The sequence below is a fragment of the Balaenoptera physalus genome, assembly GCF_965194825.1.
Source record: "Balaenoptera physalus genome assembly, chromosome: 11".
Taxonomy (NCBI): domain Eukaryota; kingdom Metazoa; phylum Chordata; class Mammalia; order Artiodactyla; family Balaenopteridae; genus Balaenoptera; species Balaenoptera physalus.
Genome location: NC_138896.1, coordinates 36,496,045 through 36,512,910, shown reverse-complemented (window position 1 = coordinate 36,512,910; position 16,866 = coordinate 36,496,045). Strand labels below are relative to the sequence as shown.

The 16,866-nt window shown below is 37.6% G+C and overlaps 1 protein-coding gene and 2 pseudogenes across 3 annotated transcripts in view; all 3 read left to right on the top strand.

Moving 5' to 3' along the window:
- The window catches only part of DNAH8 (dynein axonemal heavy chain 8), a 333,978-nt gene that overhangs the window by 32,702 nt on the left and 284,410 nt on the right, over positions 1-16,866 (top strand). The window contains exons 10-15 of the mRNA XM_082412562.1: positions 934-1,035; positions 6,403-6,549; positions 10,834-11,031; positions 12,938-13,014; positions 14,331-14,430; positions 15,842-15,961. Coding sequence (XP_082268688.1) covers positions 934-1,035; positions 6,403-6,549; positions 10,834-11,031; positions 12,938-13,014; positions 14,331-14,430; positions 15,842-15,961 — 744 coding nt within the window. The remainder of the gene's footprint in view (positions 1-933; positions 1,036-6,402; positions 6,550-10,833; positions 11,032-12,937; positions 13,015-14,330; positions 14,431-15,841; positions 15,962-16,866) is intronic.
- LOC309638136 (dnaJ homolog subfamily C member 2 pseudogene) lies at positions 2,131-3,040 on the top strand (annotated as a pseudogene). Its single transcript has one exon. The product of its transcript is annotated as a dnaJ homolog subfamily C member 2 pseudogene (transcript).
- On the top strand, positions 3,092-4,257 carry LOC309638135 (dnaJ homolog subfamily C member 2 pseudogene; annotated as a pseudogene). Its single transcript has one exon. The product of its transcript is annotated as a dnaJ homolog subfamily C member 2 pseudogene (transcript).

Genomic DNA, 16,866 nt, shown 5'->3' with positions numbered 1-16,866 from the left:
CTTTCTCTCTTTGTTGAATTTAATGCTTCTGTTACCATGTTTGTTTTCTTCAATTGCTTGGTGATTCTTGGTTGTCTGCCCATCTTTGTGTTTGAGACTCCTGATTTGCCTCCCTGTTCTGTTTATTTTGTCTGTCTCTTGTGAGTAAGGAGCATAACTTACTGTTGGGAGGGGAATGGGAATAGTTTTTTCTCTGATATGTCCTCCTGGGGGTGCAGTAGCTACCTAGGCCACACTTCTCGAAGACTGTGGTCCACACTCATACCTTTTTCCTTTCAGCATATGTCACTGTTGCCTGCTGTACAAGTTACTCTAAATTCGGTGTTCAGGGTTACAACTGAAGGTTACCTCACATTGTCTCCCATCTTGAAAAATTTCCATAACTGTTCTACCTTCAAGTAACCTTCTCCAGAACCGGGTTCTGGCTTTCTCTAGTCTTTTTTTTTTTTCTCTGTAGATTTGGTACTGTGTGCTTTCCATATTTTAGGAATTCTCCAAAATTTCTGTGTGTCAGCCTGCCATCTTGGTTTAACTTCCAGACCATTTAAATGGCTGTCTTGCTTTTTTTTTTCCTTCTTTATTTTGGGGGATGTGAGAGGTGGTTAACTTAATATTTAGTTTGCATGTTGAAGGATGGAGAAGAATCACAGTTGGACTGGATCAAGACCTAATTAGAGGAGAACTAGACAAAGAGAAAATATAGTTGACTTTGAAATTGATGGCCTCAGTGACGTAGACTTAAATACAGTAGGTAAATGTGACTTTGGGTTTTCTTTGTTTTACCTGGAATGTATATTTCTTTGTATTTTATATTCTGTAATTAATTCATTCCGTAAGGTTTCTATTTATCATATTTTTATGCTTGTGATTTAAAAAACTTAAGTTTTATTTCTTTCTCTACCTATAGTTATTTTGGACTTATATTTATTTTAGGTAACAAATCAAATGGTGACAGCATGTAAAGCATATATTACTGATGGGGGAACTAACCATGTATGGGATCAGGAAATACCAGTCGTACTAAAGAAAATTCAGGTTTGTATAAGTATTTTTATTTTCATAAAGTAAAGCTTTTACCATCTGGCCCAATTTTGCTTACTTTTTTCATTGACAAAGCATGTTAACTTTGAAAAAACATTGTACAGAGTAGCATGAGCATATAAAAAGAACTTCATTAAAATTATCTACTTCCCTTTATGCTTAGTGCTCCTGTTAGGGCATAATTTAATCCTCATCTTGTCCATGGCTGCCTGTATCAGACACCTCTCATGTGCCATTTCATATGCTCTGGCCCCCATCTTTTACTCCAGCCCCTGTTAATTTCATTTTCTTGCCTTTTTGCATTTGTTAGTATTGCCATGTATCCTTAAATAGACCTGGTGATAGTTGGCATCTGATTCTGATCTTCTTTTGGAAGAAAATGCTTCTAACATTTCCCCATTTAGTTTGATGCTTTAATACATCATTGATTAGATTCAAGGAAGTTTTATTCCTAGTTTTAGTACTAGGAGATATTATTAAAAGTTATGAATGGGTTTTGAAAAAATTTTTCAGCACATATTTTTTGAGGAGCTTACAAGATTTTTCTCCTCAATCTATTAATGTTATAGATGACATTTTTAGGTTTTCTAAAATGAAACTATTCTAATATCCCTAGGATAAACTCAACTTAGTCATGGTGTAATTATCTTTTTAAAAACATTCTTAAATTCACTTTGCTACAATTTTCTTTAGGGTTTTTTGCAACTATATTCATGAGAGAGATAGCCTGTAATTTTTCCTTTCGCATAGTGTCCTTGTCAGTGTTTCTGGCACTAAGGTCTCAGAATGAGTATGACTGGAGGAGGGGAAGGAAGTACTCCCCTCTTTTCTGGCCTCTAGAAGAGTTTGTAGAAAATCAAAGCAATCTGTTATTTTGAAAGTCTGAAAGAAATGGCCATACCAGCAAGTCTCCATCTGGAAGTGGTTATTGGCTTTCTTCATGTGCTGGTTCCTGGGCTTTGTAGAGCCTAGGTGGGAGGCTGGGACTGTTGAGGTAGAGCAAGAAAGGATGCTCAGTGCCCTCCACCTAGGACGTGAACTGCCGTGCTCGCAGGGTTGGCCCTGAGCGCTCTCATCACCACTCTCTGACCTCTGGAACTGGAGGATAAGAAAGAGTTGTCAGAGGAAACAGAAGATGAGGAATTGCAGTTAGGATAGTTTCTCTTCCTGAAAACACTTGATCTCAACGACTGGAAGAACCAGAATCATTATGCAGTTCTTGGATTTGTTCATGTAAAATACAAAGTTATGCAGAGAGAGACCAAAGCAGCACATAAAGCAGTGGTTCTAAACAATACCAAAAGCAGCTGGTGAATCAGTTAAAGAAGGAGATAATGACAACTTCACTTGCATAACTAAAACTTATGAAATGTCTGAGTCAGTGAAAAGAGGAGAAATTAACAGTGTAGATCTTGCTTTTGATAACTCAGTTCCTTTGAAAAGTGAAGCAAAGGACAGTTTCTTCTAAGTGTTTTCCCAAGTGTTTGAAATGCGTTACAGGTGGTAAAAAAGAAAAAGTTCCTAAACTTGGTGATATGAATTTATCATTTGACGATGCAGAAGCATTTTATTCCTGCTGGCATAATTTTTATTATTGGAGAGAATTTTCTTATTTAAATGAAGGAAAAAAAGCAGAATGTCATGATGAAAGGAGAGGGATTGAAAAGCAGAACAGAGCAACACGGGCACAAAGAAAAAAGAAGAAATAAACTGAATGTTAGTTGATAATGCATATAACTGTGATGCAAGAATTTTAAAAATTCAAAGAAAAAGAAAAAGCCAAGAAAGAAACAGAGAAAAAAGCAAAAGCAGAAGGAAAATTGAAGAAGAAAGAAACTAAAGAAAAACAGAGATGAGGTGAATTAGGAGCTGCTTGGATAGCTAAAGAGAAAAAGGAAGTTAGACAAAAGGTATTACTGGCAAAGAAGAAAAAGGATAACCAGGAAAAAAAGCCATTAAGAGGGAAAGGCAATATCAAATCATTATGTTGTACACCTGAAACTAATATAATGTTATATGTCAATTATATAAGAAAAGAGAAAGGTAGCAAAAACTTCAAAGTTCATGGAAGACCTGGAATTACTTTCCTGATGATGAGATAAAGCTGGTTAAAATGATGGAAGAAGTGGAAAAACTTTGTGGTAGGCTTGAACTTGCAAGCTTACTGTACTTAAATGAAACATTCACATCACCTACAAAAGAAATAAGAATTGCTGCTCTGCCAAAACAGAAGAAATTAATGAGCAAATTAGAAAAGAGAAAGAGGACATTGAGGCTTGTGTGTGCCAAGTATCTAAGAATGCAGAGACATCAACTGTTGAAGGTGGAAATGGCAGTAAAAATTGGTCAGAAGAGAATTGATCTGCAGTTGCTAATTAAAACTGTGAGCCTCTTTCTTGCTGGGACAAATTCAAGATGGGAAGTTATTGCCAAGTACATGAACACACATTCTACTTCTGGAAGTCAAAAGAACTGCCAAAGATTTTATTGGCAAAGAACCGTCTCCCAAAACTTGGCCCTTATCAAAAAGATGACATACTGTGTGGAGTAGAGCCTCAAACTGTCAATATAACACCTCAGAACAATTTGAAAATCCATGTGCAGATTTCACCTCTTGACAACAGAAGAACAGAAGCTTTTGGAATGAGCTTTGAAAATGTATCCAGTAAATATACCTGAAAGATGTAGCATGTATCAGAATTTCATTTCGTTATGGCTGAGTAATATTCCATTGCATGGATATACCACATTTTGTTTATCCATTCATCTTTTGATAGACATTTGGATTGTTACCACCTTCCGACTATTGCGAATAATGCTGCTATGAACATTGCTGTTTAATGATCTCTTTGAGTCTCTGCTTTCAATTATTTTGGGTATATACCTAGAAGTGAAATTGCTGGATCATATGGCAGTTGTTTTTAACTTTTTGTGGAACCACCAAACTGTTTTCCCTAGCAGCTCTTCCATTTCACATTCTCACCAGCAATGCACAAGCATTCCAGTTTCTCCACACTGTGCCAATACTTGTTATTTTCTCTTTTTTTGGTAATAGGTATCCTAATGCATATGAAATGGTATCTTATTGTGTTTTGATTTGCATGTCCCTAATGGCTAGTGATGGTTGAGCATCTTTTCATGTGCTTATTGGCCATTTGTATATCTTCTTTGGAGACATGTCTATTCAAATCCTGTACTCATTTTTGAACTGGGTTCTGTTTTTGTTGAGTTGGAGGAGTTCTTTATATAGTCTAGATATTAATCCCTTATATATATGCTTTATAAATACATATTGCTTCATTTAAAAAAACTAGTTATTTGACTGTTCTTTCTGTTTCTTCTTGAGACAGTTTTTGTAAGTTTATATTTTTGAGGAATTTCTTCAATTTTTCTAAAATTTGTAATTTATTGGCATAATGCTGATAATATTCTCTTACTAATCTTTGCCTTGTTATGTAGTATGTCCCCTTATTCATTAACAATATTACTTATCTTCTCTGTTTTCTTCCTCATTCTTGCTCACTCAATCCTCAGATTCAGAACAACCCATCCTCCTCCCAGGAGTTTATCACTTCTGTTTTTGTTGTTATTGTTATTTGCTGGATTCCATGTTTCCCTCTACAGTTTCTCCAGGGTTAATTTTGGGAGTGGGAGTGAGAAATCATTCCCCCCAAATTGACCAATTGGCAGAAACCAGGACTCTTGACATAGAACTTAGCAATTTATTCTCATAATTGTTTTAATATGCTTCAAGTCACTAGCCATTTACTTACTGAATTAGAAATGAAAGCTTAGTTTTCTGCATTCTAGTTTAACCTGCTTTCTACTACATCTGAAATTTTTCCAGGAAACTTTTACTGTATAGTTTTGGGGAATAATTTTCAGATGAGTTGGAGGAAGCAATGAGAAGAATTGTTATTCAGGATGTTATCTGTCCAACAGGAAGGAATTGGTTGGTGAAGAAGAAGTAATAGAAAGTAATTCCTATTAGATGGCATATTCCAGGAGGGTAGGGATCTTATCTGTACTCCTAGCATCTCAAGGAGTTCCTAACATATGGTAGGCACCAATAAACTTTCTTTTTTAAAAAATATTTATTTATTTGTTTATTTGGCTGCGCTGGCATCTTTGTTGGCACATGCGAGATCTTCATCGTGGCATGCTGGATCTTTTTAGTCGCGGCATGCAGGATCTAGTTCCTTGACCAGGGATCAAACCTGGGCCCCCTGCATTGGGAGCCTGGAGTCTTAACCACCGGGGAAGTCCTTAAATTTTTGTTTAATAAGTGAAAAATAATCAGTGACCTCAAAGAGAGTAATGATTTTGTTTTAGAGATTGAGAGGTGGGGAGGTGTATCATAGCTAGAAGTAGGTATGAGACTAGTTATATAAGCCTGAATGTTTATAGGAATCACCTGGGAAACTGGTTGAAAATATGGATTCCTGAGTCTTACTCACAGAAATTCTAATTTAGTGGCTGAGGTGGGCAGAATAAAGATGTCCACATCCTAATCCTTGGAATTTGTGAATATGTTATATTAAATGTCAAGGGGGAATTAAGGTTACAGGAGGAATTAAGGATGGGGAGATTATCCTGGATTATCTAAGTGGGACCAATGTAATCACAAAGGTCCTTATAGAGTGAAGAGGGAGATGGAAGAGTCAGAACCAGGGAGCTGGCATTATGTTAAAGATTTGACTGGCCATTGGTGGCTTTGAAAAAGTTTAACATTATTTTTTTTTAAGATGGTTTGGTTAGCTGGACATGACAGTGAGTTCCTACTGGAGCCTAGTGACAATGTCCTCTTTTTTTAGCCTGGTTGAACTGACCTGGTATAGCTGTAGTCAAATGTTAGGATTTCAGCAATGCACCCATCAAAGACTTTATGATCTCCTCGTGGAGAAATGACAGTTGGATGATAAATAAGTATTGCACAGTCTTAATGTTTTTTATACCTGTATGTGAATAATGCTGATTAAAAGATGCCAACTGACTAGATAGATAATTGAAAATAGACAGAATTGATACATAATTTTTGGCCTCCTGGGAGCTCTGATTAGCCATGAAAACATGACAACAAATAGTGTATGTGGTAACTTTGATAAGGATAAGAGTTAAGGGGAAATAATAATGAGAATAAAGAAGATGAGACTATATTGTAAAATAGAAAAAAAAAACTGTGTTGATTTTCACAGGCCTTTCAATGTGTGGGCAGAGAACTTGAATTTTTAATGTTAACAGCAGCAGCCCCTATTGAGGAGTTGATGTGATCAGTTTTGTGTGAGGATAGAATTTTTGAATTTTTCACTCATAAACAAGTGTCTCACTATGTATTATATACCCCTTTTAAATCTCTCGTAGGACTGCATTTTTCTATTCAAGGAATATCAGACATCTTTTCACAAAACAAGGAAACAGATTTTAGAATCCTCAGGGGAAAAATCTTTTGAGGTTTCAGAAATGTATATATTTGGAAAATTTGAAGCTTTCTGCAAAAGACTGGAGAAGGTAAGCGTCGTGCAGCCACAGTTGCCACCACCAACCATACCTTTCCAGTTATTTCATACTTTATGTAGCATCATTGAGAATTATTTTTCCAGATCTCTTGTCTTACTATTGATCTGACTCATCCAATATTACTCATAGATTACTGCATTTTATTATAACTTATTTTTTCATTCCTAATTACTATCTTTTGCCAGTCGCACAAAAGCTATTGCAGACTTTCACTTCTCTTGAGACCTCAATTCTATCTTTACCTATAGAACTTGAACTTAAAGCCTCTGCTCTTAACCATTGTATCAGGCTGAGTAAAGGTGTGAGGTGACATATCTGCAACATCTGGCAGAACCCAGTAGTTGTGTCATATCTGGATGTGTGAGCACCTTCTCTTTCTAGGCCAGTATATATGGTCTAAACATAGACATTGTATGGGTGATGTCTTTGCTGGGCGGATATGGGTTAGAAACTTCAGCACCTTTGATTCATTCATTGATTAGGACTGGCTGGAGAGGAGTGATGTTTTTCCAGGGGATACAAGGCAGCCCATATCAGAGGCTTCTTCTAGTCAACCTTTGCAAAGCCTACAAAGATATCATCTAGGTACCACCCTCCCTACGGCCCCACCATTCTGCCAACTCCCTAGGTCCTGATAACAGTTAGGAGTCTGCTCACCATTTGTTGGAAATTGGTGGGGGGCATTTCACAAGTTGAAGGGCATTTCCTATACATGCCAGGATAGGAAAATATGGGTGATGAACAAAACCAAGTTACTGAGTGGGGCTGTTTTTTGTTTGTTTCTTTAACAGCTTTACTGAGATATAATTCACATACCATATAATGTATTCATTTAAAGTGTACAAGTCAATATTTTCCAATATATTCACAGGATTGTGCAACCATACCACCATCTAATTTTAGAACATTTTCATTCCCACTAAAAGAAACACTGTGCCCATTAGCAGTGATACCCCATTCTCCCCTCTACCCAGCCCTAAGCAACTGCTAATCTACTTTCTGTTCTATAGATTTACCTATGCTCGACATTTCATATAAACGGAATCATATAATGTGTGGTCTTTTGTGACTGGCTTCTTTCACTTAGTATAATATTTTCAGGGTTCATCTATGTTGTAGTATTCCTTTTTATTGCTGAATAATATTCCATCATTTGGATGTACCATATTTTCCTTATCCATTCATTAGTTGGTGGACATTTGGGTTTTTCTACTTTTGGCTATTATGACTAATGCTGCTATGAATATATCTGTATGTGTTTTTGTGTGAACATATGTTGTCATTTCTTTTGAGTATATGCGTAGGAGTGGAATTGCTGGGTCAGATAATAACTCCATGTTTACCTTTTTTTAAAAAAATTTTTATTTATTTATGGCTGTGTTGGGTCTTCGTCTCTGTGCGAGGGCTTTCTCCAGTTGTGGCAAGTGGAGGCCACTCTTTATCACGGTGCGCGGGCCTCTCACCATCGTGGCCTCTCCTGTTGCGGAGCACAGGCTCCAGACGCGCAGGCTCAGTAATTGTGGCTCACGGGCCCAGCTGCTCCGCGGCATGTGGGATCCTCCCAGACCAGGGCTCGAACCCGTGTCCCCTGCATTGGCAGGCAGATTCTCAACCACTGCGCCACCAGGGAAGCCCCCATGTTTACCTTTATTGAGGAAGTGCCAAACTGTTTTTCAAAGTAGTTGCATCATTTTATAGTCTCATAAGCAATGTATGAGGGTACCAATTTCCCTGCATCCTTGTAACACTTATTACCTGTCTTTTTGAATTTAGCCATCCTAGTGGGTGTGAAGTGACATCTCATTGTCGTTTTGATTTGCATTTCCCTGATGACTAATGGTGTTGAGCATCTTTTTAAATGCTTATTGTCCATTCGTATTTCTTCTTTGGAGAAATTTCTATTTAAATTCTTTGCACATTTTAAATTTAGTTATTTGTATTTTCGTAGTTCAGTTTATAAGAGTTCTTTATACATTCTGGGTCTTAAGTCCCTTATCAGATATGATTTTCAAATATTTTCTCTCTTTCTACAGGTTATCTTTTCACTTTCTTGATTGTGTTCTTTGAAGCAGGAAGTTTTGTTTTGTTTTGTTTTAATATTTATTTATTTATTTTGGCTGCACTGAGTCTTAGTTGCAGCCCGTGGGATCTTCATTGCAGCATGCTGGCTCTTAGTTGCAGCATACGGACTTCTTAGTTGTGGCATACATGCGGGATCTAGTTCCCCAACCAGGGATTGAACCTGGGCCCCCCGCATTGGGAGGGAGGAGTCTTGCCCACTGGACCGCCAGGGAATTCCATGAAGCAGGAAGTTTTACATTTTGATGAAGTCCAATTTATCAAGTATTTCTTTTGTTGCTTGTGCTTTTGGTGACGCATCTGGGAAGATGTTGTGTGAGGCTGTTTTGTGAACAGTGAGGATTTCTTGGGGACAAATGTCCAATTAGAATGATATTGGCATAGGTCAAATGAATAATAAGCCCCATTGGTCAGGACCTGTTCCACAGAAATGTTTAACATTTCTGAAACCATTAGAATGTAAACCTGGAGGTGGGTCCTGGTTACTGTTAATTTTTCCAGGAGTGAGGGCCCTTGCTAACTTGGGTGCAGTTTTACATTTGGTAGAGTTTCCGGGCTGGACCTTAATTATTAGCCCGTGTGCAGTAAAGATCTTTGGTGGCAGGTCTAATGCTGGGCATAATGAACATCCATCTGTAAAGCAGCAGCCCAAGCATTCCTGATGCTAGAGGGAGTGGGTAATAATGGCCAGCTACATTAGCTACTCCCCCTGCCTTACCTCTGGAGAAGCCCTGCCTGTAGTCTTAAGGATACAACTTCATGCCACAAAGGTTCAGCAATCAGAGCCAACGCAGCACTCCCTAGGGGCCTTACTTGAAGTGCATCCTGGTTACTAGGTTATTCCAACTCCCCTGTGCTAAGAATTCCTTGGCTGACTGGCATCTCTCCCAGGTGTAATTGGTGGATGTTGGTGTCCAGATTCATAAAGATGGGGTTACCCTGAAATGTGGCCAGAATTTTTATAATCCTCTAGAGATAGTTACTGAACTGCCTTGGTGGGCTTCCCTTGCTGAGTGGGCACAGCAGGGACCACTGTTGGACCACCCCTATGAGCTCTTAAATAGTTGAAGAGGAGAGACAGAAGGGCAGGCTAAGCCAGAGCCTGTTAGGGAAAGCTCAGATTCAGATGTCAGGATGACCAAGTGCGAAAGTCAAAGGACAATTAGGATTGAGCTTGGTGTTGGAGAACCAAGACCTCAGAGTTGGGCAGAGATGTTGGGGTTCTTTAAGGAACAAGTGAGGAGGAAAGTGCTAGTGTGTCAGCTTAGGGTGCCTGAAATTCATCTTTTTTGGTAGGTGGAGACTTGGTGCATTGAGTATTAGTCTGCCCTAAAGAACCAGAATTAAGTGTGTATAATATCCCTTATTTCTTCTTCCTGTTCCTGCCATGTAAATTTTGGTGAATATTGGTTTCCCAATATTGATGAATTTGGCTTCCCAGAGCTCTGTCTTTAGTTTTCTTCTCACCCTGAACATTTGTGGGAGAGAAGCGAAGGAGTGGGAAGCTTTGAGTATTGTTTTCCAGAGCAGGAATCAAAATGGGGAATCACTGATGAATATTAAGGAACTGAGTAGCCTGTGGACATGAAAGACTTTTTTTTTTGGTGAAGTAGGTGGTGTTGGTACGTTGAGATGGAGCCAGCTGTTTCTGAAATAAAGTTCACTGTGAGGATTTTCCAGGGTTCTTTAGGGGTCAGAAGTGACTGCGGTCATCTTTCAGGATTGTGGGACCTTTCCTTTACCTGAATGTGGAATTATGCTAGTGTTACATATCAGAACTATGGTGAGGGCCAGAAAAATGGTAACACTTTTGAATCCAGTGATCCAGTGAAACGATTTTCAGAACATTCTCAAGGACAAAAAGCTGAAACTATTTAGACATCTGCAAAGGCTTTTACTCACTATCCCTCACCACCCCACCTCCTCTTGGAAGACAAGGTGATCAGATTCTGAGAAAGGCTCTAAACTCTCTCTACTTATGGCAGAACATCTTCTGTCTTAAATAGCCTAAGAGTAGTAATGACTGGAACAGAGATTTGTCTTCTGTTTTATCTCCTCTGGTTGGTTTTACCTTAAATAATTCTAAAGCCTGTTTATTGGCTTGTTTTTTAAAAATCATTGATTCATTAAGAGTTAATTCTAGGGAAGGGTGCTAATTTCTAACTTTTAAACTAAAGTAACACTTTTCTTTTTAAGATTACAGAAATGATAACTATTGTGCAAACATATTCAGCCTTGAGCAATTCTCCCATAGAAGGAATAGACATTATGGCAATAAAATTCAAAAATATATATCAAGGGGTTAAGAAAAAGCAGTATGATATTTTGGATCCAAGAAGGACAGAATTTGACATGGATTTCTTAGATTTCACGGCAAAAATCAAGGCTTTAGAGGTAAATAATTATACATACTTTTGATTTAGTAAAGCTGAAATGTAATCAATAGTACTGAAATTCACATATTTATTATTTATTACAAATTACTCTTGCAAATTGATCAAAAATATTTGCCAGTGTGAATAATTTTCTAACCAGTCCACACAATGTTTTCTATCTTTTTTTTTTTAAAATGAAAAATGAGCTTATTCAATAAAAGATATCAGTAACTAACCAGAAGCCCAAAGGGCTTATTGTAGTTGGGTTTATTTTTAATGTGCATTAAAAAATATATTCGATTTTTGTTGTGCCAAGGACTAGTGTCACTTTTCCAGTGTAAGAGAGAATTCATAGGCCTTGTTCTTTGTTCAGTGTGAGAAGATTTGAGAGCAGATTAGGATGATGGAACACTCTTCCTTTGGCACTGCACTTTATGGCCACATTCTCTCTGCAGCTTAGAGGACGACTCTGAAGAGACCCTCCTCCTGTCTGTCGTAGCTGAAGGGACACCAGAGGCATGAGACTGTAACAGGTTTCTTTCTCACCTTTTGGGTTAATATGACCTCAGTTACTCTCTTACTGAAAACTGTTAACCCAGGTGTAGCCCCAGGGAATGGTCTCCTCTTTGCTGCAGAATGTCTTGGAGACACAGAGAGGGACAAGAATATACCCTGTCCACTTCCTGAGTCTTAAATCCTTGCCAAGAAGGTGAGGAGAATGATGTATTTTTTCTCATTTATTTTTTTTAAAGACTCTCTAAAAACTATATTACATGTAATTTGTGCAATACAAATTAAAAAGATCCTAAAATTCTAGCAACAACACTTTTTCTTTTGGACACAGATTTCCTTTCAGTTTTTGAAAGTTAGACTCTGATAGGAAGATATATTTTACTTTTTACTTTTAGTGTTTGGTTTTGGGAGTTATATCTTGATAGCGGTGGGAATTTGTGTTTTTTAAAAAACGTATTGCTTAAATTATTTTTATGATTCATTAATAAGATTATATGTTATAAAGCCTTTACTGTGGTCTTAGATACAAGTTTAGCTTTCAGTAAATTTAGAGGCCATATTAAGTTTTTAGTATTTAAAAAGATATGTCAGTGTTTTAACTTTTCTTCCTTTTCCAATGTTTGATTAATGGGTGTAGTATGTATTTGTAGGCAGTACCAATATAATCTATAAGTGAAAGTAATTTGCGGAGTGCTTCAGTTCCATCAGTTGGGCACCAGGAGTTTGGAGTTCACTGCTCGGGATGGTGGGAGTCTTGGAAGAACATTTTCGGCTTCTTATTCTTCCTTAGCATGACAAAGAGGTTTCTGAGAGCAGCAGTGTTAGAAAATGACACCTGTTCACCCTGGGTGTCTCTAGTGTCATTACACTGCTCTACCGACATGCTAAGAAATCCTAAATCTCCCAAAAAAATGTACTTCGTAAGGGACTTTCACTCCTTTCATAAATTCTCTAGGTCAACATCCAATAAATAATGAGCGGCAAATGCAAACCACATATATAATTTTAATTTTTTAGTAGCCACGTACATAAAAGTAAAAAGAAATAGGTGATGTTAATTTTAATGATATACTTTATTCAACCCAACATATTCAAAATATTATCATTTTAACACGTCACTAATAAAAACCATTATGAGATATTTTATATTCTTTTTTCATACTGTCTTTGAAGTTTTGTGTGTATTTTACATTTATAGCACACCTCACTTAGAAGTAGTGACGTTTTAAGTGCTCAGTAGAAACATGTGGCCAGTGGCCACCATACCAGACAGTGCAGTTCTAGATGCTTAGATGGTAGATGTATTTAAGGCTCGTATTTTAATTCTGTAGGAGAATCATTCATTGTTGTTAAACAAAACTAATCTTCTCCTTAACTCAAAAAATCATTCAAACATTACTATTGCATTTCAGGTACAAATACAGGCATTTATGAGCAGTACTTTTGGAAAAATTTTGTCTTCTCAGCAGGCTCTTCAGCTGCTTCAAAGGTATTTATAATGCATTAAGCAATATATTTTCTAGGTGGGATAACTTTATATCTGAAAATAACAATTTCAATAAAATTTTGGAAATCTCTCCTATGTAAACTTTAAAACTTATAAACAGTAATCTTCCAATTACCATTAAATAGACTGGTGAAAATTGAAATATAGTATGATACTTTTCATTTTCATTTTCATTTTTCATTGCATTTTTCTGTAGGGTAAAGTCTTTCAATAAGGAAATGATTTCACATTTTCCCCCAGCTATGTAATATGTTAAGGTTAATTTCGTAAGTGTTATTGGAAAGGGAACAAATTATGTTTAATTCTGCATACTGAAAGGATTTCTAACAGTGAAATTATCTAAGAACAGTAGGTCCTCAAACTTTCTGTTTTCCCTCCTGAGTGCTTCTGCAGCTTCCTTTCCTTCTAGTCCTGACAGCGGTGCTCCCCTAAAGGGCAGGAAAGCCTGGATTAGAAGGATGGGCTGGACCAGAAGCTTTCTTGCAGCTCAGGGAGGGTTCACTACCCATGTTAGGGACCGTTTTGAAATTCTCCCCTGAGAGCCAGTGGATCTGGGTTTGGGTCTGACTTTGGGTTTGGGTCTGACTTTCCCACCTCTCTAATGCTGGATCATACCTGTGAAACCTTACCTCATGAGACCATCATAAGAGTCGAAACAGACATAAAATGATTTTGATGAGTGACAGTACTGTACAAACAGATGGCAGTACCATTTTCTTGGCGATTTATCTGTCTCTGTCTCTCTCTTTTTACCTATGGTATGCTGGTGTCAACTCATTTTATTATCAGAAAGTTATGGTTCTAGTACTTCCTATTCATAACTTAGTCTCTTAGTGGAAGTGACATTTGGCTGACAAAATCATTATATCATTATGCCTATTTGGGATGACGTGAGCAGTAATATTGGCAGGGGGACAGTCAATGAGCTCCCCTCCATCTTTGCTAAGCCAGCTCCCCGCTCATCTCTTTAATCTCAGTTCAGATGTCACTTTTTCAGGGAAGTCTTTCTTGACTTCCCAGACTTGGCTGGGTTCCCCTGTTACATGCATTTCTGGCACCCTTGTAATTTAAATAATTATTTATGTCACTCCTGACCGATCTCTACCTTTTCTGTAAGGTAATCATTGGCTCCAAGAGGGCTGGAACCACACCTGTCTTGTCCATCACTGTAACCTAGGGCAACGCATGAGGCCTGGTGTGAATATTTGTCAAATGAGTGAATGGATTTTTAGGATTGCAGCAATTCTTAAGTGTGTTTCTCATTTATTTTTAAATTACTCACCCTCAATTGCTTTTAGATTCCAAAAACTGAACATTCCCTGTCTTCAATTAGAAATAAACCACACCATTGAGCTTATTCTTCAGTATTATGTGGCTGAACTTGAAGCTACTAAGAAGGCAAGTATCATGTTTATAAATAGAATGGTACTTCAGTACAAAAAGAAAAAATATTCTGGAAGTATTTGCCATCATTATCTTGTGCCAAGCTTATCAGACAAATCCTCTCACTGCTGAGTATCTTTGATGCTCCTCTCTCTATGGGAGAAGGTGCTGACAGTGTGTGTCCCTGGACAGCCAGATCACACCCCTTTGCTCTTAAGAACTGTCTTTTTATGACAGCATTCATGTATGCATGGGAAAGCCCATTTAAGTTAATATTTTTGGGTATCAAAATATGGGCTCTGGAGAATATTATGACAGATATAATGTAGCTGTGTGCTCCTGCTTTATTTTTTAATTTTTCTTTAAGATAAGAAGTGATTTATTAGAGCGTCCCTCGTGGTGCGGTGGTTAAGAATCCGCCTGCCAGTGCAGGGGACACGGGTTCGAGCCCTGGTCCGGGGAGATCCCACATGCCGCGGATCACGCATGCAACTAAGCCTGTGTGCCACAACTACTGAGCCTGTGCTCTAGGGCCCGTGAGCCACAACTACTGCGCCCACGTGCCACAACTACTGAAGCCCGCGCGCCTAGAGCCCGTGCTCCACAGCAAGAGAAGCCACTGCAATGAGAAGCCCGCGCACCACAGCGAAGAGTAGCCCCCACTCACCGCCACTAGAGAAAGCCCGCGCGCAGCAACGAAGACCCAACACAGCCAAAAATAAAATAAATAAATTTATAAAAAAGAAAAGAAGTGATTTATTAGAATAGGACACTTGTGAGGCTTACAGGTGGGCGGGCCAGAGGGTGCCGCGCACAGAGAACTTAGTGGGCAACAGTTTTATAATTAAAGGAAAAGTTGGGAGGGGGAGAAGACCACCTTCTTCCTCATTTTTTTTAAAATTTTACTTTAAAAAAATTTTTTTTTATTGGGGTATAGTTTATTTACAATGTTGTATTAGTTTCAGGTGTACAGCAAAGTGAAACAGTTATACATATACATATATCCACTCTTTTTTTTTCTTGATTCTCTTCCCATATAGGCCACTACAGAGTACTGAGTAGAGTTCCCTGTGCTATACAGCAGGTTCTTATTAGTTATCTATTTTATGTATAGTAGTGTGTATATGTCAACCCCAAGCTCCAGCTTTTGAATACATCCTTAAAATTGGGGATAAAAGGCAGAAAAAAAGTATGCATGTAATGGGAAGTAAGGGTTAAGAGAGAATTAAGTGTCATATATTGTAATCATCGTAGTTTTTGAGCCTCAGGTTGATATCTCTGGAGTGCATTTACGTATTTATTGACTACGTCTTGTGTATAAAACATGTGAATAATAGTAAAACATCAATACAAATATAGCTGTATATATTTTTGCCTTTTCCATTGTACTGAATTTCAAACGTTAATGCCAGACCTTTAATTACAGCTTTATCATTCTCAAAAAGATGACCCACCTCTTGCTCGCAACATGCCTCCTATAGCAGGAAAGATCCTTTGGGTGAGGCAGCTCTATCGCCGGATAAGTGAGCCCATCAACTATTTTTTTGTAAGCCAATAGTTAAATTTACAGTATGTGGATCATGGTGGGTTTTAATACAAGAAATATATTTTATCCTGTAACATTTGTGTCCAGTAAAGTAGCTAGAGCTAATTCTTTTACTGGGCAAAGGAAATTTAGTTTACAAATATGCTTGAGAGAGACTAAGCCAATTCTTTCATGCTTGGTAGATAATCCCATTTAATTATAGTTAATCTCTAAGGGGACGAATCTTAAAAATTTATGACGCTTAATAAACAGGACACTCTCTTTTGTAAAATAATTGTTTTGAAAATAATAGAACACAGGCCTAGTACTGAAACTTACTTCTATGTGTGGACGAATAGGTCACTGATATATATTAGTGAAGGTTAGGATGCACTCAGAGTATATTCCTGTGTATTGGACCGAGACCAAGAGCAGAGTATAATAGAGTACATTCATCCTCTGTGTCCTTAAGACTATTAGATTTCTGAAAAACACCAGGATAGTCTTAAGCCTTGTTGGCATTCTGAAATTGCCAGTTTGTCTTCTCTTTGTTTTTTGTTGTTGTTGTTGTTTTCTGTTTGTTTTGCTTTTTTTGCTTTGTTTTTTAAAAAGACAGAGTAGCAAAGCAGAGTTGGTTTGCCTGGTGTTATGTCTTAGGCCTAAACATGGAACAAAATAGCTACAAAACAGTAGTCCTGCAAATAATTTTATTATTTAAGCATTATCAAATATTAAGTTTTTGTTGTTTCCGTTTGGCTGCTATCATTTATTTTATTGTTCTCAATATTAAAAAAAAATTAAAACGGTGACCTTAAGACAAGAGGCCAGGATGGGGACTCAATTGTTTATTGACTTTATAGTGACAGAGCAGAGATTGTCCTGTTTTTGATAATGTGTGAATCAAAACAAAAAAATGTTCAATTTCT